Source organism: Bos javanicus, chromosome 11, assembly GCF_032452875.1.
Source record: "Bos javanicus breed banteng chromosome 11, ARS-OSU_banteng_1.0, whole genome shotgun sequence".
Taxonomy (NCBI): domain Eukaryota; kingdom Metazoa; phylum Chordata; class Mammalia; order Artiodactyla; family Bovidae; genus Bos; species Bos javanicus.
The window spans coordinates 37,432,983-37,454,491 of record NC_083878.1 but is presented as its reverse complement, the minus strand read 5'-3'; the positions used below and the strand labels follow the sequence as shown (position 1 = coordinate 37,454,491).

Below are 21,509 nucleotides of genomic sequence, written 5' to 3'. Positions count from 1 at the left end.
AAAGACTCTGATGCTGGGAGGGACTGGGGGCAGGAGAAGGGGACGACAGAGGATGAGATGGCTGGATGGCATCACTGACTCGATGGATATGAGTCTCTGAACTCCGGGAGTTGGTGATGGACAGGAAGGCCTGGCATGCTGCGATTCATGGGGTCGCAAAGATTTGGACACAACTGAGCAACTGAACTGAACTGAATCAAAAGGCACAGACTTCCAGTTATAAAGTAGGGAAGTCCTGGGGGTGTGATGTACAGCATTATGTACATGTACATTTAGTAATCCTGTAATGTGTATTTAAAAGTAGCTAAGAGAATAGATTTTAAATGTTTTCATCACAAGTAAAAAATTTATAACTATGTGTAGTGATGTTAACTAAACTTGAGGTTATGTGACCTTTATCTCACATAAACCTCAAGGTTTATATATAAACATTATTTTATATACCTGAAACTAAGGTTATAATTCAATTGCATCTCAATAAAAATGTTACATACACACACACATATTATATATATATACACATATATATCTCAGCAATATGTTATGTATTTTAACTGTTACCGAAATATTCAAACCACAATCCCTTTATGATTCCACTGACTGTCCTAAAGACTTACCTTTCCAAGCGGACATGGCACCCACAGCTTCACTACAAGCATGAACAGGTGAGTTCTCCCCATGGCCTTGAACTAAATGGTTTGAACACAAAATTTCTCCCAAAGAACCACCAGTGTACAAACATTTTTCTCCCACCATCCCCACTATTTTTTAACTTCCTGTTTGGGGAATACATTCAGAATGTTCAAGAATACTATAATAAACAACCTATCACATGGAATTGATACATTAACATTTAAAAAATATTTGCTTTGTCTTTAAGAGGTTTAGAACAAAGAAGAACCTTCCACCCCAGATGAGACTGACGAGGCAGTCAAGCTATGCAGCACCCAGCTGTATATTCAGACTCTGCCCAGGGAGCTCTTGGGTCCTTAGAAGAGCCTCAGGGGACCTGGTAAGGAAACCACAGGGAAATGAGAGACGAGAGGCAGAGTCTAAGGATCCCACCCCTGCTTTTCCCTTAGTAACTCACAGGCTGTGTTTTATAGCAGATTTCATTTGAAAAAAGGCTTCCACTGAACCAACCAACATAAGGGAGGAGCTTTAACATGCAGCAAAAGCAATGAAGTTAAACTGATATGGATTGTTCTGGACTACAAGTAGAGGCAGGGGAGAAGGAGAGAGAACCAGGGGAGGAGTCATTTCATTTTCATTGTTTACAACATAAATCTAGTGAGCTGTGAACATTTTCTCTAGAGACCAACTCAGGCTCTCCACAAAAACTCAGTTCTTCAAACCGACAAACTCAATTCTGCCACATCAGACAAGTCGATCCCAGGGGTCTACCTACAGAGACAGACAAGATGCTAAGCCGCTCTCACTTCCAAGGAAACTATTTAAAATGGGAATTGCTTCCTAAGGACACCTCAGTGGGTAGAGAGCTGTCTTAGAGTTTCCTAATAGCGTCCTGTTTTCTTCATTTCTGAACCTAACTGCTGTTGTACAGGTCAGACTGGCTTTTATGGGCACACTGTGGAGAGGCAGGTTCCTAACAAGGTTCTGATATGTAGGTCCCTTCTCCCAACCATCCAGGCTTAGTTTTAGCTTCTCTGACACAAATGCAGAGAACAGTAACCTAACCACAATTTCCAAGCTAGCCTGGCTGAGGTGACCACTGCACTGGGAAGGAATTAAGCTGTCTTTCCCTATCTTCTGCTCTGGGAGTCAGACAAATATAAGGCATTATTTGGAATATGGTCAGAAATTCACCAAGAGTGAAAAGAGAGCCAGGGAAAACCATCCTAATTATTTTAAACCATAGAAATTCTCTTTTCTTATGAAAAAGTGTATGTTTCAGAGGAAGGCGTTTTGGTGAGGGGTGCACATTTTGAATTCAGTGACCTCCTCTGCCACTAGCTCCACTATGAGAAATATGGGGCTCTGGCCTGTACTTGGTTCAGACAGCCAGCAGATGGCAGTATAGAGCAACCACCCACTTCAACAGAAAAACTAAGGAGAAGATCAAATTCACACCAGCTCTTTGCCCAGATTTTATATTCAGACCAGGAAGTGGGAAACAGTCCACTTTCAATCCTCTCTGTGACGGTCCTGAAACCTGGGCGTGGGGAGACCTAATCCATGAGTATCATGAGTATCAACACAGACCTAAAGGACATGGCTTATTTTTCACTAGTTCATTGAACAGTTAAGTACATGGACTGGATTTATAGCCCAGATCTGTGACAAGGCAAGTGTTTAATCTTTCAAATCTTTGGTTGCCCCACCTGTAAACTGGAGAGAATATTAGGACTCACACATCACAGCACTGTTATGAAGATTCAGGGCAAGCATATATTCAAACACTTGACCCAATATCTGGCACTCAGTATCAATCTGTGTCTGGCACTCATATCATTAAGTATGTTATTATTGTTGTGATTTCAACCAGCAGGTTTTTATTAGATTCACATCTCCATGGAGAACAGCTTGCTGTGCGTGTGGTCAGATTCTGCCCCCAGGCCGGGGTCAGCACCAGGAGCTGTGAAGTTGCTGCTGTGTCCTCCCTGAGTCTGTTAGTTACAAGCCTGTGTTACAACATATTTGTTGTGTTGTCTGTTATCATTTTGATATGTTAGCACTGCTGACTCTCAGAAGGAACCGCTGTACCTAACACACAAAGAAAACTATTTGGGGAGTAAAATGCCTTTTCCCTCAATTATTTGGCCCAAGAAGGGAAGACTGGCAGTGGGGAGAGGAAGGGAGTTGGTCCTTATTGTTGTTATTCAGTCACTAAGTTGTGTCCGACCCTTTGCGATCCCATGGACTGCAGCATGCCAGGCTCCTCTGTCCACCACTATCTCCTGGAGTTTGCTCAAATTCATGTCCATGGATTCGATGATGCTATCTAACCATCTCATCCCAGTAGCATATTGGACACCTTCCTACCTAGGGGGCTCATCTTCTGGTATCATATCGTTTTGCCTTTTCATGCTGTTCATTCTTGTGGCAAGAATACTGAAATGGGTTGCCGTTTCCTCCTCCAATGGACCATGGTGTGTCAGAACTCTTCACTAAGACCTGTCCATCTTTGGTGGCCATGCATGGAATGGTTACTAGCTCCATTGAGTTATGCAAGCCCCTTCACCATGACAAAGCTGCAATCCATGAAGGGGTGGTACTTATCGGTGCTCTTAAACCTGGTGCATTGAGGCCTGATATATGGTAAAAACCAAGAACAGTTGCTCCAAACCTTACTGTTCATCAGAACCTACATGGAAAATGTTTTTAAAACATGGATGCCTCTATCCTACCCAGAAATTTCTCTCAGTTGGTCTGGAGTGGATCAGGGCATACTTATTTTTAGCTCCCCAGGGCTGAGAAACACTTGTTAAGAACCAGTCACTACCAAGCTGTTCTGAAGCTAGTGTGTGTTCTCAGCCTTTAGCCAGACTGTTGAAAATTCAGATTTCTGGGCCAATTCTAATACAGTGGTTCTTCGGCCAGATATTGGAAAACTACCATAGTAGATTAGAAAGCAGAAGGCCTGATGAGAAGATGGCCAAAAATAAGTGCAACTTTGAGAAATCTTTTCTGAGTCAAACAAGCCAGTCTTGTAAATGGGCAGGAATGGTTCTCCCAGACACTCCCAGCCCTGCACCCAGAGCTTTGCACATATGCCTGAAAAGGCTTATGGCGATTCAAGAGGCGGCTCTTGGACAGCACTGGGCCCTAGGTGGGGACAGTAAATATCTGTTGAATACACGAGGAAACCATAGCACAGAAAGTTTGCAATATTTGCCCCAAGTTCCAGAGTGAGCAGGTGATGGAGAGAAGATGAGGCTGCAGGCCATGCAAATCTGGGGTAAACTCCCTTCTCCTAAAGGGTATTTCCCTTCTCGGTAGATGCACCCCCAGGACATGGTACCAAAGGTCAAACAAGACAGGGTGATGGCCTCCTACTTGTAAAAGGTGCAATACTAAGGAGTGCCCCAGGTAAAAGGCAATATAAGGGTGAGCAGGAGACAGATTATTATACTCAAGGGAAGATGGAGCTTGATTATTGGTGTGTGGGTTTATTGCTGGGCTTTCTGTCCTTTCCCATTGAGGTATGTTTCTGTTTTTGTGACAATACCATGCTGTTTTGATTACTGTAGCTTTGTAGTATAGTCTGAAGTCAGAGAGCCTGATTCCTCCAGCTCTTTCTTTCTTAAAATTACTTTTGCTGTTTCAGGTTTTTTCCGTACACATTCCCAGGTGGCACTAGTGGTAAAGAGCCTGCCTGCCAATGCAGGAGACATGAGAGATGTGGGTTTGATCCCCAGGGAAGATCCCCTGGAGAAGGGAATGGCTACCCACTCCAGTATTCTTGCCTGGAATAGCCCATGGACAGAGGAGCCTGGTGAGCTACAGTCCCTGTGGTCGCAAAAGAGTCAGACATGAATGAGTGACTAACACTTAAATTCTTAAATATAACGAAGAATTTCAAGATGGTGACAGCAACCACTAAACCGAGTGTAGGACTTTTCAGAGCATGGAGCCCTGTGCAACGAGGCAGATCTCATGCTCCAGGAGCCAGCCCTGCCAGGAGACCCCTCCAGGGCTATTGGAGGAAAAATGGGATGCTACATGCAGTGTGTTTAAAACAAAGCACCATGCAGAATACTGACGTAAATCGCAGCAATATCTTTTTTGATCCATCTCCCAGAATAATGGAAATAAAAACAAAAACACACAAATGGGACCTATTTAAATTCAAAAGCTTTTAAATAACAAAGGAAACAATAAAACAAAAAGACAAACCATAGACTGGGAGAAAATATTTGCAAATGATGTGACTGACAAGGGATAAGTCTCCAAAGTTTACAAACAGCTCATCACACTTAAAAGCATCAAAATAAACAAATCGACAAACGGGCAGAAGACCAAAACAGACATTTCTCCAAAAAGACATACAGATTGCCAAGAGGCACATGAAAAGATGTTCAACCTCACTAGTTATGAAAAAACTACAAATCAAAACTACAATGAGATATCACCTCACACCATCCAGATTGGTTATCATCAAAAAATCCACAAACAATAAATACAGGAGAGGGTGTGGAGAGAAGGGAACCTTCCTACACTGTCTGTGGGAATGTAAATTGGTATGGTCACTATGGAGAACAGTATGGAAATTCCTTAAAAAGCTAAAAATATAGCTACCATATGACCCTGCAATCCCACCCCTGGGCATATATCTGGAGAAAAACATGATCTGAAAGGATACATGCACTCCAATGTTCATTGTAGCACTGTTTACAATAATCAAGACACGGAAGCAACATAACTGTCCGTCAACAGAAGAATAGATAAAGAAGAAAGATGTGGTACATTTATACAATGGAATATTACTCAGCCATTAAAAAGAATGAAATAAATCCATTTGCAGCAACATATAGACCTAGAGATCGTCATACTGAGTGAAGTGAGTCAGATAGAGAAGGATAAATATAGCATGACATATATGTGGAATCTCAAAAGAAAATGATACAAATGAAGTTACTTACAAAACAGAAAGAGACTCACAGATGTAGAGAACAAACTTATGCTTGCTGAGAGGAAGGGACAGTTAGGGAGTTTGATATAGACATGTACACCCTGCTATATTTTAAATGGATAACCAACAAGGACCTACAGTATAGCACATGGAACTCTGCTCAATGTTAAGTGGCAGCCTGGATGGGAGGAGGGATGGGGGAGAATGGATACATGGATATGAATGACTGAGTTCCTTCACTGTTCACCTGAAACTATCAAAACATTGTTAATCAGCTGTACCTCAATACAAAATAAAAAGTTAAAAAAACCCACAAAGCGCCATGAGTCTGTGACAGAAAGTGTCCACAGCCTGCTGCTCCTGTTTACAAGGGCTCTCTGTCTGAGAACTTCCAGCAGATATTCTTTACTAAATCCTTGGCTATTTCAAAATCCACTTCACAGGATCCCAAATCCCACAGCCTCAGGAATTCTGAAGGATCACACAGCCTAATGGAACCCCAGAAGACAGAAACACTTGTTAAGCTGCCTCCACTCCAGGGAAGGAAATACCCAGGCTGGTTTTTCAAGGAGCCTGGCTCACTTGGAGTGTTTAGAGGGGAATTACTACCAGAATGAACCCGGCAGTCAGCCTTTGCTTGTCTGACACCTCATTCCATGTGGAGTCTGAACACACAGCAGCATATGTGCCCGTGGCGGCACACCTAACCACCCTCAGCTCTCACACGTTCCTCTCCAGGGCCTCCGCTTCCTTAGAACAACAGCGACGTAACAGGCACACCCCAAAGGATAAAGGTGAGGAGGCAGGAGAGAGGTGATGGAGGTGATGGCAGTGGAAGTGCAATCAAGCACCCAAGGGACCAGGAGAATCCCAGAAGATACCTGCTTTGTCTCTAACATCAACAAGGCTGTTCTCAGATCTGAGAATCGGTCCTTTGAACCTTCTATACCAGGGTTTCTCAGTCATGCCACTGTAAACATCTGGGGCCGAAAAATTCTTAGTCGAGGCGTCTATCATCAGTAGTTGCCACTGTAGGATGTTTACCAGTGTCCTGTATTCGGGAATGCCAGTAGCACCCTCCCAGGTGACAACCAAAAATGTCTCCAGACAATGCCAAATGTCTTCCAGGAGATAAAAACACCTTGGTTGAGAACCACTGGACTGAATGATTCTCAAAGTACTCTGAAGAAGAAGAATGGTATTGAGAATAGGTCGTGTGGAAGAGTTACCTGGGCTCCCACCTCTAATCCTGCCCCACCTCCTGCTCCAGAGCAGGTGTAGCCCTGACCATGACACTCACTCCCTTAAGCCTTTCTATGACCTCCTACTGCTGGTCTGTGGAGGCCCAGCTTGAACACAGCAGTATCTGTTCCTCCCTCTGCAGCCTCGTCACCTGTCATTCTGTGCTCCAGGCCCACAACATACTCTTCATTTATTTGTCTGTTTTCAGGGTACCGGCCTGGGCCAGGCACTGTTCTCAGAGCTTGGGAGGCATCAGTGAACAAAGAGGCTCCTGCCCTTGTAGAAACAAACAGCCATACACATAACAAACAGGTAAGTTATATTGCTTGTTACAAGGTGAAAAGAAGATGTAGGACAGGATCAGGAGTGCCGGGGTCCTGGAGGTAGAGTGGCTTTTGATTTTATTTTATTTTTATTTATTTTTTTTAGTTGGTTTTGGTTTTATTTATTTTAATATAAATTTATTTATTTTAATTGAAGGTTAATTACTTTACAATATTGTATTGGTTTTGCCATACATCAACATGAATCCGCCACGGGTGTACACGTGTTCTCCATCCTGAACCCCCCCTTCCACCTCCCTCCCCATTCCATCCCTCTGGGTCATCCCAGTACACCAGCCCCAAGCATCCTGTATCATGCATCGAACTTGGACTGGCGATTCATTTCATATATTATATATGTTTCAATGCCATTCTCCCAAATCACCCCACCCTCGCCCTCTCCCACAGAGTCCAAAAGACTGTTCTATACATCTGTGTCTCTTTTGCTGTCTGGCATACAGGGTTATCTTTACCATCTTTCTAAATTCCACATATATGCGTTAGTATACTGTATTGGTGTTTTTCTTTCTGGCTTACTTCACTCTGTATAATAGGCTCCAGTTTCATCCACCTCATTAGAATCGATTCAACTGTATTCTTTTTAATGGCTGAGTAATACTCCATTGTATATGTGTATATGTACCACAGCTTTCTTATCCATTCATCTGCTGATGGACATCTAGGTTTCTTCCATGTCCTGGCTATTATAAACAATGCTGCGATGAACATTGGGGTACACGTGTCTCTTTCAATTCTGGTTTCCTCGGTGTGTATGCCCAGCAGTGGGATTGCTGGGTCATAAGGCAGTTCTATTTCCAGTTTTTTAAGGAATCTCCACACTGTTCTCCATAGTGGCTGTACTAGTGATTTTAAATAAGGGCATCAGGGCAGCTTCACTTGAGTGAGGCTTTAAGAAGGGTGGTGATCATGCAGATTCCTAGGGAGAGTGCCACAGGCAGAGGGAGCAGCCTGGGAGCATAGAGACGGGGTTAATAACAGGAGCAGCCTGAGAAGAAGGCAGAGAAGAGGGAGAGGAATGGGAGGGGGACGGGTTGGTAGGCCATCCTAAGGATGTGGACTCTTTTTCTGAGGAAAATGGGAATTGCGGTAGGGTTTTGAGGAAATGTGATCTGGCTCATGTAAATGTTGAACAACTCCCTCCAGCTGCTGTTCTAAGAATAATGGCTGAAGCAGGAACACAAGTTACAAGGCAACTGCAATAGCCTGTGTGCAAGATAGTGTGAGCAGCAGAGACAATGAGAAGGGAAGGGGCATCTCGGATCCTCGAGATTTCAGGCTCCTTCTCTTGCTCAAGGCTGAGGGAATGCTGCTTGACCTAACGCGAGACATCGCCAGACTCGGAGTTCATTAGACACAGCAACAATTCAATTAATATGTGTTGAGAGTTAAAATAAACACACCAAAAACTCCAATAAAATGCCCGAGGCAGACTTTTTAGAAAAGCCTAACCAGTTCTAGGCATGTATCTGACACTTAGTAGATGTCTAATAAATGCTTAATGAGTGGATAAATGAATGATGCATCTTATACTGTGTGAATAATTACTGTACTCCTTTAGACATACTCATTTATAACCATTAACTCCAAGTATTTTATTACCATATATGTAATTCATTTTGATTGCCATGCATTAACACTTATTTTTGGTTTTTCTTGCTACCACTATAAGTCACTTAAGCTTCATTATGTTACCCAGATCACAAATTTGTTTTAAAAATGATCAGACTCAAAGTGAACTTTTGTTGAGTTTGGTATGAGACTTGAGTTAGAGCTCTGCTGCTGCTGCTGCAAAGCCTACAATTAGCTTGATACCAGTGGCCTTGAGCCTCATCCTACTCAACATAAGGTGAGAGTTTCACATGCTGACATTGTGTGGCACTGTCTCTCACAGTATGAAAACTCCAGAACTTGACAGTCACTGACAACTATATTGGAGGTCCACTGTCCCACACATTTGAAATTTTTGGAGACAGGCACATTTTGGAAATCTGAAAATTCTGGATTTTGCTCATGTAATAGACCCAGTGGAGTCTGGGGCAGCATCTTGAAATCAAATATTTCTGTAGTAAAGCACATGAATATTTACACATATGAAGACAACAAACAGCTTCATCTAAGTGTGAGTCAAGTTTTGCTGCCAAATTAGTTATAAAAAATATTTTGGAAAAAGAAAGGATATTGGACCCTTACTTTATACTATATGCAAAAATTACCTCAAAAATGGATCAAAGACCTAAATATAAGAGCCAATACCCTAAAACATTTATAAGAAATCTTCGTAAAATTGAATTTGGCAATACACCAAAAGCACAGGTAACAAAAGAGAAAAACAGATACATCAGGTTACATCAAAACAGAAAGTGTTTGTGTATCACAGGACATAATCATCGGAGTGAGAAGGCAACATACGAAATGGGAGATATTATTTACAAGTCATATATCTGATAAGTGTTTGTGTATCATAGGACATAATCATCGGAGTGAGAAGGCAACATATGAAATGGGAGATATTATTTACAAGTCATATATCTGATAAGGGATTAATATCTGAGATATATAAAGAACTCTTATAGCTTGGCAACAAAATAAACAACTTGATTTTAAAACGGTCAAAGGACTTGAATAGAAATTTATTCAAAGATAACATACAATGGCCAACAAGCTTATGAAAGATGCCCAGCATCAGAAGTCATTAGGGAAATGCAAATAAAAACCACAAGGAGACACCGCTTCACACGTATCAGAACAGCTATTACCCAAAACCATAAAGAAAGTACTGGTGAGGATACGGAGAAATTGAAATCCTTATGCACTGCTGGTAGGAATGTAAAACTGGCACAGCTATTATGAAAAACAGTATAAAAGTTTTTCAAAAAGATAAAAAATAGAAATACTATATGATCCAATACTTCACTTCTGGATATATATCCCAAAAGCCATAGGACTGGCAAAGCCCCATTACTTCATGACAAATAGAAGGGGAAAAGGTGGAAGTAGTGACAGATTTCCTCTTCTTGGGCTCTAAATTCACTACGGATGGTGACTGTGGACATAATATCAGAAGACGACTGCCTCTTGGCAGGAAAGCTATAACAAACCTACGTGCTGAAAAGCAGAGACATCACTTTGCTGACAAAGGTCTGTATAGTCAAGGCTGAACGCTGAAGAATTGATGCTTTTGAGCTGTGGTGTTGGAGAATACTCTTGAGAGTCCCTTGGACTGCAAGGAGATCCAACCAGTCCATTCTGAAGGAGATCAGCCCTGGGATTTCTTTGGGAGGAATGATGCTAAAGCTGAAAGTCCAGTACTTTGGCCACCTCATGCGAAGAGTTGACTCATTGGAAAAGACTCTGATGCTGGGAGGGATTGGGGGCAGGAGGAGAAGGGAACGACAGGGGATGAGATGGCTGGATGGCATCAGTGACTCTATGGACGTGAGTCTGAGTGAACTCCGGGAGTTGTGATGGACAGGGAGGCCTGGCATGCTGTGATTCATGGGGTCACAAAGAGTCAGACACGACTGAGCGACTGATCTGATCTGATCTGATGGTCTTCCCAGTGGTCACATATGGTTGTATGAGCTGGACCATAAAGAAGGCAGAACACCAAAGAATTGATGCCTTCGAACTGTGGTGTTGGAGAAGACACTTGAGAGTCCCTTGGACTGTGAGATCAAACCAGTCCATCCTAAAGGAAATCAGTCCTGAATATTCATTGGAAGGATCGATGCTGAAGCTGAAACTCCAGTATTTTGGCCACCTGATGAGAAGAGCTAACTCACTGGAAAAGACCCTGATGCTGGGAAAGATTGAGGGCAAGAGGAAAAGGGGGTGACAGAGGATGAGATGGTTGGATGGCATCATCGATTCAATGGACATGGAGTTTGAGCAAACTGCGGGAAATAGTGAAGGAAGGGAAGCCTGGCATGCTGATTGAACAAGAAACACTGCTCTACTAGAATTCACTGCTTTCAAAGGGCTCTTTGTGGAGGAAAAGTCAAGACTTCTTGTGAGGGTAATTGCTGGGGGGCATAGGGCAGGAAAGTGTGAGACAAAGTACCTCCAAAGTTCTGTCCATTCTTTCTTCCTCTTATTTTCCTCTCTCCACCCTCTTTTCTTCACTCCCCTTCCACCCACACTGTCTGCAAATGCTCAGAGCGCCAAGGGCATGTATGATATTGACTGGTTGAAACTGGACCAGAAAACTGTATACATTTCAACTACTTTTAATCCTCACCTCACATCCTCCATATTTTAATCCTTATTCTTGTGCTGGGTCTCCCATCTCACTCTGGCCTCACTCAAACCTTCAGATGCCTTAGAGTGTGCCCCAGTACAGGGTGGCCCTGGCAACTGCCTCAGGGAACAGCATGGAGGGCCTGTTCTGAGACTCTTCTTGTTCCGAGATATGCAAAGCAGTTTCTGAACTCGACAGCCCCCTGCCCTGCTTCCGTGTGATGATGGCACCAAGGCCCACCTGAAGGCAAGAGGGGGTCCCTAAGGTGATTCAGGATCATGGCAGGTTTCCCCTGCAAGGGCCTGTCCACACAGGCTCAAGAACTAGATGCGCTGAGAGTGAAGAGTGAGCCAGATTTGGGGTTGTTATCAAACTTCAACCAGGAGCCTCTCATTAGTTTGACTCTAGACATTTATTCTGCTTTATGCTAAGGGCAGGAATAAATGCCAGCAATTCTTTGGGAGTTTGATAGTACATAATGCACTCCTATTACAGTGCTGCCAGAAGTGTGACAGGCAAAGGCATCACTGATAGTGAGGATGCTACATGGACAAAATTTTGTATTTCAATGGCTAGAACTTAAACAAGTAAAAAAATATATATAAATAAAATATATTAAAACCATAATTTCGTGGATATTAACTGCCTATGAGGAGAAGTAAAATAAAGGAAAGAAATGCATTAACATTCATTTAAAGTAAAACATGAAGTAAATAAGAGTATCAGTAATGAGCTACAATTACAAAAATTAAGGTGGAAAATGGCACCCATTCTCATGGCTCCCTTGGGCCCAAACTGCAGTGTGGTCTATACAATCCTTTAAAAACACAGTCCATTGCTTTTCCTGAAATACAGGCTATTGTTCCTCTGGTTACCCACCTAAAAACACATGCTAGTCCCCACCCCCACCCCCCGCCCCGATCAGCTGTAAGTCCAGGCCCCACAGGCCCCACCTATGAGGTGCAGGCCTGCTGAAGGGCCTTCTGTGCCCTGTGTACCACCTGCATCAGCTTTGATCTTGGCCAAGCAAGTATGTATGGAAATCAGCTGAGACTGAAAGAAAGTAGCAAGTGTCCCTGACCATCTTCCTTTGACTCTGGGGACAGGACATGACCACGGAGTTCGCAGTCAATACAAACCCCCAGCTATATGCTTGTGCTGAACCAGCTCCTAAAATCTCCTTTGGGAGCCCAAAGTCAGGGACTGGGTATCAGGTAGAAAAGTATAGCAGGATAAATATGGCTTCTGCCCTGATCCCCACACTTTAAAATTTACACTATAATTATGTGATAAAACTTCTGGATGAGCTGGCTAAAGTGACTGCCAAAAAGGAATCATTATTTCTGGCTTCCCTTGTGGTTCAGGTGGTAAAGAATCCTCCTGCAATGCGGGAGACCTGGGTTTGATCCCTGGGTTGGGAAGGTCCCCTGGAGAAGAGAAAGGCTACCCACTCCAGTATTCTGGCCTGGAGAATTCCATGGACTATACAGTCCATAGGGTCACAAAGAGTCAGACACGACTGAGCGACTTCTCTTTCTTACTTACTAGCATTGTTAACGTTGCTCTTATGGGCACTTACTTGCTTATGTCTGCCCAAAGTGCTTTTTGGGATAAAGTTTCCTTGGCCTATGCTCTCCAGCAGAGAACTCAAGGGCCTTGATTGTCTCCTCATCCATGCAATGCAGTGTCCACTAAATTCTACAACCTCCTGTATCGACCCCAGGGTCTTGTACCCAGGAAAGCATCCACATCAGGATCCTAAGCAAGAGAATAGCAATCCAATCTCCAGGTGAGCTGACTGCGAACACATTTTTTTGTGTTTGTATTTCATAGATATTTAAAGAATCTGGACTCTGGGCACATATAGGAAGTACAATGACTAGCTCACTTCCCTGTTGCTCAGTTTTTAAGAAAGTTTGGTTGAAAACAACCTTAATTTAGGATGATGGCTGAAGCATAGCGATCCATGCATTCTTCTCTCAGTCCTCTGGAATCTACCCCAGGCCAACAGAGAGCTCTCAGAATGGCCACACCATTTGGTCTATGGAAGAACCTTGGTGGCTACACAGCCATCAGCCAACATAAGATGGGCTTCATGAAAAACAACCAGGTGAGTATCAGTTCACTTCAGGCTTTTTGAGGATGTTGGGTCTCATGTCATAGAGCCCCCTCTAGGAAGATTCTCAGGACTTTCTCCCCCATCTCAGCACTGGGAGTAATTCCCCTTCATTTGGGCAATGAGTAAGTTTCCATCTTGCTGATGCCACAACTCACAATGCTAATCACCCCTCCCTGAGTGCTGGCCACAGGGGCCGCAAGCCATCTGAGGCCCACCTGGAGAACAGAGTGGGCCCGTTCACACGTGGCCCACCATGTGAACAGAGCTCCCACATGAGCTCAGTGGATTAACATCATTTGTGACTTCATCTTACCTTTCATATTTATATTTTCTACTTTAATCTCTCAGTCCCAAATTCTTTCTATGAAAAATGAGATAATGAGCCTATCATGAGAATTAAAAAAGATGTATATAAACTGCTTTGCATTTTCTGGTATACATACTTAAGACACTTCCCTGGTGGCGCAGAGGTTAAAGCATCTGCCTGCAATGTGGGAGACCTGGGTTCAATCCCTGGGTTGGGAAGATTTCCCTGGAGAAGGAAATGGCAACCCACTGCAGTATTCTTGCCTGGAAAATCCCATGGACAGAGGAGCCTGGTGGGCTACAGTCCACAGGGTAGCAAAGAGTCGGACGTGACTGAGCGACTTCATATACTTAACATACTGTAATAATAGCCAACAGTTACTGAGTGCTGACTATGCACAATGACTTACTCTAAGCACTTTGCAAGTGTGTTTAATCCTCGTATAACTCTATGAAGTTGGTGCTGGTATTATGCTCATTTTGCAGATAAAGAAACTGAGGCCCAGAGATGTTAAGAAATTTGACCAAGGTCTCAAATCTATCATGGGTAGAACTTGGATTTGACCCTAAGCCCCCTGACTCTGAGCCCATGCCCACACTCCTACTACTTTGGTAGCTATTCCACTAAAGCTATTAAAAAAATAATTTCTCTTGTTTTTCCTTTTTATTTATTTCTCAGAGACTGCATGCAGTTACATTTAGGGTCACTAACTTGTTCACAAATTCCCAATTTAGTCCCAACTCCCGGCACACCACTTGGTAGTTTTTACCATTAGGCTGTTTTATCTTTTTGCAGCAGGACCACGGGTAGTACCTACAGATACCTTTGTGAAAACTAGGAAAAGAGGTATCCATTTACTTTCAACATATTTTCTTATGTAAACTGCCTTAAATCCTTAATGGAATAACATGGGATAAGAGAAATATAAATACACATTTCCACACTGTATTTAACACTTTAATAAGAGCTATCAGTAAATATCAATACATGCATTACCTTTATATCCTTGTTCTGTCTCCCTGAGATCAATTTTGGTTATTGGTTTGAAATCAGTATCCCATAATCGTATACATCCATCTCGTCCACCAGTAGCAAAGCCTTCTTCACAAGCATACATGCTGAAGATTCCAGCCTGTTGATTAAGGCACATAATGCTGCAATCATTCTAAATAGTCATTATAGTTGGATCTTGATAATTAAAATATAAGACAAAAACAAAACAAAAATGAAGACAAATCCCCTGTTCTCTATTGAAATCCCGGTAATAGAACAAGTAGCCATTTGTAACATCCATTTTAGCTAGATTAAAAATTCATAATAACCAGCAAAGCAAACTAGTTCAAGTGCTCCCTTGCCATGATTAAACAAATGATGGATTGTAAAAAAGTTTTCAAGAATTCCTTGGCTGAAGCAGATACAGAAATAATAAATTTCTTTCTGTGACAACTGATCATTATAAAGACACTGGTGGAGGGGTTTCATATAAGTCAAAGTTGCTCAGACGTGTCCGATTCTTTGCAACCCCATGGACTATACAGTTCATGGAATTCTCCAGGCCAGAATACTGGAGTGAGTAGCCTTTCCCTGCTCCAGAGGAATCTGGGATCTTCCCAACCCAGACATCAAATACCAGGTCTCCCGTATTGTGGGCGGATTCTTTACCAGCTGAGCCATAGGGGAAACTCAAGAACACTGGAGTGGATAGCCTATCCCTTCTCCAGGGGATCTTCCTGACCCAGGAATCAAACCAGGGTCTCCTGCACTGCAGGCAGATTCTCGCCAACTGAGCTATCAAATTCCTTCCCAAAACAAGATATGTGGGCTAGGAACACAAACACTTCTATAGGTACAACAGAAGAAGTGCATCCCAATGAGTTCAAGTAGGCACTATCTGAGCCTAAATGAAAGCATGCTGTTGCTGCTGCTAAGTCACTTTAGTCGTGTCCGACTCTGTGTGACCCCATAGACGGCCTCCCACCAGGCTCCCCCATCCCTCGGATTCTCCAGGCAAGAACACTGGAGTGGGTTGCCATTTCCTTCTCCAATGCATGAAACTGAAAAGTGAAAGTGAAGTCGCCCAGTTGAGCCCGACTCTTTGCGACCCCATGGACTGCAGCCTACCAGGCTCCTCCGTCCATGGGATTTTCCAGGCAAGAGTACTGGAGTGGGTTGCCATTGCCTTCTCCGTTCAACATGTGAGAAAGGTCTAAAATTTCATAGTTCCTTTGCTAAGAGTTGCTTAAACTTGTTTCCATGTTCACAGTAATACAGCATCAATTTGGAGGCAATAAGTTAAAGGTCTGCTGAGTTTCTGATGTTATTTTACCAAATTTCCACTTATTACAACAGACTTTACCTTTCATATCATCTCCCCATTCTTCTGGGCATTTACACTCTATCATCTGTAGATACAGCAATGACACTACTTTCAGTCAGTTCAGTCGCTCATTCGTGTCCGACTCTTTGTGATCCCATGAATCGCAGCACACCAGGCCTCCTTGTCCATCACCAACTCCCGGAGTTCACTCAGACTCACGTCCATCGAGTCAGTGATGCCATCCAGCCATCTCATCCTCTGTCATCCCCTTCTCCTCTTGCCCCCAATCCCTCCCAGCATCAGAGTCTTTTCCAACGAGTCAACTCTTCGCATGAGGTGGCCAAAGTACTGGAGTTTCAGCTTCAGCATCATTCCTTCCAAAGAAATCTCAGGGCTGATCTCCTTCAGAATGGACTGGTTGGATCTCCTTGCAGTCCAAGGGACTCTCAAGAGTCTTCTCCAACACCACAGTTCAAAAGCATCAATTCTTCAGTGCTCAGCTTTCTTCACAGTCCAACTCTCACATCCATACATGACCACTGGAAAAACCATAGCCTTGACTAGACGAACCTTTGTTGGCAAAGTAATGTCTCTGCTTTTGAATATGCTGTCTAGGTTGGTCATAACTTTCCTTCCAAGGAGTAAGTGTCTTTTAATTTCATGGCTGCAGTCACCATCTGTAGTGATTTTGGAGCCCAAAAAAATAAAGTCTGACACTGTTTCCACTGTTTCCCCATTTATTTCCCATGAAGTGATGGGACCAGATGCCATGATCTTCGTTTTCTGAATGTTGAGCTTTAAGCCAACTTTTTCACTCTCCTCTTTCACTTTCATCAAGAGGCTTTTGAGTTCCTCTTCACTTTCTGCCATAAGGGTGGTGTTAACTACTTTACTATATGTCAAAATTGAGCAGAGTGTTTCAGTATTAAGTTTGTCCTTGTTCTTATAGAGCAGACCATCAAAAGAATTTATCAGTGGTTTCTGTTTGCATTCTAAGAACTTGTGGCATGGATGTGGAGGTGACACTCCCTCACTCAGAGTGAGGAAAAGCTACCTTTCTAACCACTATAAAAATAATAGTTGTCTCCATCATGTTGGCCACAGGCCAGCAGCAGTGACATCATTCCAGATCCACTGAGTCACTGTATGTATTTTAACAGGATCTCCAGGAGATTCGTAAACATGTAAAAGTTTGAGAAGTGCTAGTCTAGAAGATGAAACTGACAATGAAATACTTCTAGTTTCTGTGAAACTGCTGCTGATAAATTACACTAATCAGCCAATTCATAGAGGTAAAGGCTAATTAAGTTATCATGCTTTTGAAATATTAAATTCTTCTAAGTGAACAAAAATAATTAGGGAAATCTTTCATGACTATTGCGTATTCAGAATTAGCGAATACTAAAGCAACAGGGGGAAAAAACAGAAATTTGTGACATTAACTTATTTAATAAGTAATTCACAAATTTCCATACAGGAATACTTACACTATGTGCTCCTTGAATGGTGCGGACTAAATTGAGCCCTTTCCAGACATAGATGTCGCCATTTAAAGCACCAGAGTAGGTGATGTCTTCTTTGGCACATGCAAGGCAAAGGATGGTCTGAAGATCCCCAGTTTTGCCAAATATTCCTCTTTTTGCAGTCAGGGCATTTCCACATAGTGTCCAAAACTAGAACATAAGTGATAAACAATCCAAAAACAGAGTATTCTGATGCATCTCACTATTGGTATCATTGGGTAATGTTTCAATACATTGTATATAATTTTCTATAGCTGAACTATAATAGATATACAGGCTTCTCAAGTGGCTCTAGTGGTAAAGAACCTGCCTGCCAATGCAGGACACGTAAGAAACACAGGTTTGATCCCTGGGTTGGGAAGATCCCCTGGAGAAAGTAATGACAACCCACTCCAGTATTCTTGCCTGGAGAATCCCATGGACAGAGGAGCCTCGTGGGCTATGGTCCATAGGGTCACAAAGAGTCAGACACAACTGAAGTGACTTAGCACACACATAATAGATATACATAATTTAACTTGTTTTGCTACAACAGTAGAAATTGTAGAACATTTTAGCCAACTACTAGCAGTAAAAAAAAAAATGTAACAGTACTTTTTAAACTTTCAAAGTCCCCAAATTCCAAAACTTTGCTAAATGTTTCAGTTCAGTTCAGTTGCTCAGTCCTGTCCCACTCTTTGCAAATGTTTAGTGTTCATTTAATACAAAATGCCAATATTCTCAGAATTGGGATAAAATGGATGAATCATGTTTTTGTTTAATTTCTTGCCAAATTAAAGCACTAGGGTAGGTTTATCATAGAGAAATTTAGAAACAGAGAAAAGTAAAAGAGGGAAATTAACATTATTCCCAACATCCCAACATGTCAGTGTATCTTCTAGGTATTTTTTGGTGTGTATATATATATATGTGTGTGTGTTTTTAGAAATAATTTCTAATTAAAATGATATAAATTTTCAAGTAGAAACATTACTCAGAAATATGTTTCTAAATATATTTCATATAGTCAAATAATTGACTAGGCTTTTCAGTTTTAGCTGCATAATTTATTATGTAGACAACCATAAGCACAAAGGCTGAGCTACTTTATAGATGGTAGCAGGAAGACTTCTATGGTCATGTAGAAATTAAATATTTCACTTTGACACAGTTTTTTTTCAGTATGTGAACTGGTGTAACTTTACTGCGATGTACATACTTAGCCTCACAATTTATAAAGCCTCTTTACACATGTTTAGTTATTTTATCTTCATAATAGCCTCACAAATAGGCTACGACAGATATTATTATTACACTCATTTGGAAGCGAAAGAAAGAAGGCATAAGTGACTTGCCAAAGGTTCAATAGGAGTTATACACGAGAAAATATTGAAATATTTGTCTTGAGAACTTTAAATATAATAAAGAAGATACATACAAAATTAAAAAAAAAGATCATTTTAAAGCAGCATATTCTGACAAGTGGTAAGGAAATTCTAAGACAGAGAACCAGAATTCTCTGGAAAGAGCAAGAATAGGATTTGAATCGGTGGTGAGGAAGACACTGCACTGTGGTTTAGAAGAGGAGGGTTAGTTACATGGAGGTGACAGGAAATGTGTGAGGAAAAATCAGAGGCAACCTTAACATCTGTGCTTGCAGAAGAGGAAAAATAATGGTCCTCTCAGAGTAGACGGGAATTCGAGGAAGCAGTTCTAGATGGCTTCACCACCCAGGAGGGCCAGGACTCAGGCAACTGGGTAGGTGGTGGCTCTTGAGAGGATGAGAGGCAGGTGTGCAATCATTAAAAAAAAAAAAAAACAAACACAAGATTCTTTTCCATTAAATGTCAACTCTGGGAATTTGTTTCTTTGGCTATTAATATTTTTACCAAAAGGCACTGAAGTATACATGGAAAAACTGCAAACAATCTAGGGACAGATAGGTATATGCTTTGGGAAAGCACGTAAGTATTAACCTTGAGCCTGAACAAACTATGAGACGTGAACAACTATTGGCTGTACATACATACATGCCAAAGACCCCGCCCTTCCACGGCTGACACTTAAGGCAGACGTTTTTCGTTCTGTGTCCCCACGCACGAAAACTAAAAGGAGAGTAACTATTTGGTAACTATTATCCCTTTGACTTGGGATGTGCACTTTGGCCCAAGATACTAAAATATTTCTAGATGGACAACCACACACACACACAGAGACTGGTTTCCTCAGACACAAAGATTTTTCTGATGAAATCACCCAGTCAGATATTCCAGATGATCAAATAATTCTCTAAAAAGACATACATAGCTGGAATACCAAGATGGGTATGAAATTTTCTGCAGAAAATAGCAAATCTGAGATGCTATCTCTTTTTGAGAAGCACTACATGTTTGGAAAATGTGACAGATAAGTGTAGCAACACCCCATTAAATTCACACTAAGTGAAAAGACACTGTTTATCTTCTCCAATCTCCACTCACAGATTGTAATGCAAATTCTGTTAGAATTGGCAGGTACCTGGGAGCTCATCTGGCCCTCAGTAATCCCTAAGGTCCCTTCTGCCTGCGACTAGACAATGGAGCAAAAGCAATAATATCCAACAAACCTGGTAGATTCGTTTCCTGTAAAACCAATGAAGCAGTTGATGCTCAACTGCTACTGTTTTTCAAGCATTTGTTTCAGGTAATTGTAATTTGCCTGTTCGCCAAACACTAGGGATTGCAAAAGAGAAAGGATTTTATTGAGTTGGCCAAAAAGTTGTTTGCTGAAATAAAGGCACTTTTTTGCTTCAACAAAAATCAGCTCTCTGCACAAGGATTATAAAGTATTTATGAAGCCCTAAGGCCATATGATGGGAGAAGGCAATGGCACCCCACTCCAGTACTGTTGCCTGGAAAATCCCATGGATGGAGGAGCCTGGTAGGCTGCAGTGCATGGGGTCGCACAGAGTCAGACACGACTGAAGCGACTTCGCAGCAGCAGCAGCAGCAAGGACATGTGATAGCTTTGAATACTAGAACCTGTACACTCATCTTTTTGTCCCCTGCTTTTTCATTACTTTTTCCTTATATTGGAAGAAATGTATGTTATTGTAAAATAATTTTAAAATACAGGGAAATTTTAAAAGCCATCAATTCACTACTCAAAGATAACTGTTTAATATTTTGGGAGAGCCTTTCAATTTATTTCCTACACAAAAAAAAATATTTTTAAAGTAAAAATATCAAAGCCACAAATTTATCCCACTCAGAAGTAGACTGTTCATAGCTCTTAAATATGTCCTTAAATAACATCAAGCAGTCCTCTAAAACATGACTTAAAATGATTGCACAGTATTTCTTCATATGGATATACCAAATTTTATTTAACTGCCTGGAGGGAGAGGGTTTCAAGTCTTTTGTTTAGTTTTATTTGCTATTGACAAGTTATTTAGTAATGAACCAGTGCTTGGTTCACACTCCTAATTATTTCCTTGGGTTAAATTACAGGATATAAAATTATTTGCAGTCTTTACTTTGGCAGCACACATAGTAAAACTGGGATGAAACTGTTTCAAAGGGTGTCAACATTTCTAAGGCAATTGACAGGCACTGCCAAATTTCTAGACTGAAAGAGCATACTTACTTATGCTTTCATCAGCAAGGTTTGAGAGGGGTCATTCCCCAAATCTTTCTCGATACCAGATCATCTTGATTAAAAACACTGCTATTTTAAAGTGTCTATTCCTTAGTTATGGATGAGGTTTAATAGTTTCAAGTGTCTATTAGCAGACAATTGATAAAAACAAACACTTTTGCCACTCTTTGTACATTCTGTAGATTTGCTAGAGGTCTTTACATTTCAACAAC

General features: G+C 41.7%; 1 protein-coding gene across 4 annotated transcripts in view; it reads right to left on the bottom strand.

Moving 5' to 3' along the window:
- Nucleotides 1–21,509, bottom strand: part of EML6 (EMAP like 6) — a 287,129-nt gene that overhangs the window by 145,179 nt on the left and 120,441 nt on the right. For all 4 annotated transcript variants that reach the window (XR_009739371.1, XM_061432385.1, XM_061432384.1 and 1 more), the window contains exons 6-7: nt 17,647–17,832; nt 14,839–14,974 (exon numbers count right to left, since the gene is read on the bottom strand). Coding sequence is in view for 3 of the 4 variants with exons in the window: in XM_061432385.1 (XP_061288369.1) it covers nt 14,839–14,974; nt 17,647–17,832 (322 nt within the window). In the remaining variant the exon portion in view is untranslated. The remainder of the gene's footprint in view (nt 1–14,838; nt 14,975–17,646; nt 17,833–21,509) is intronic.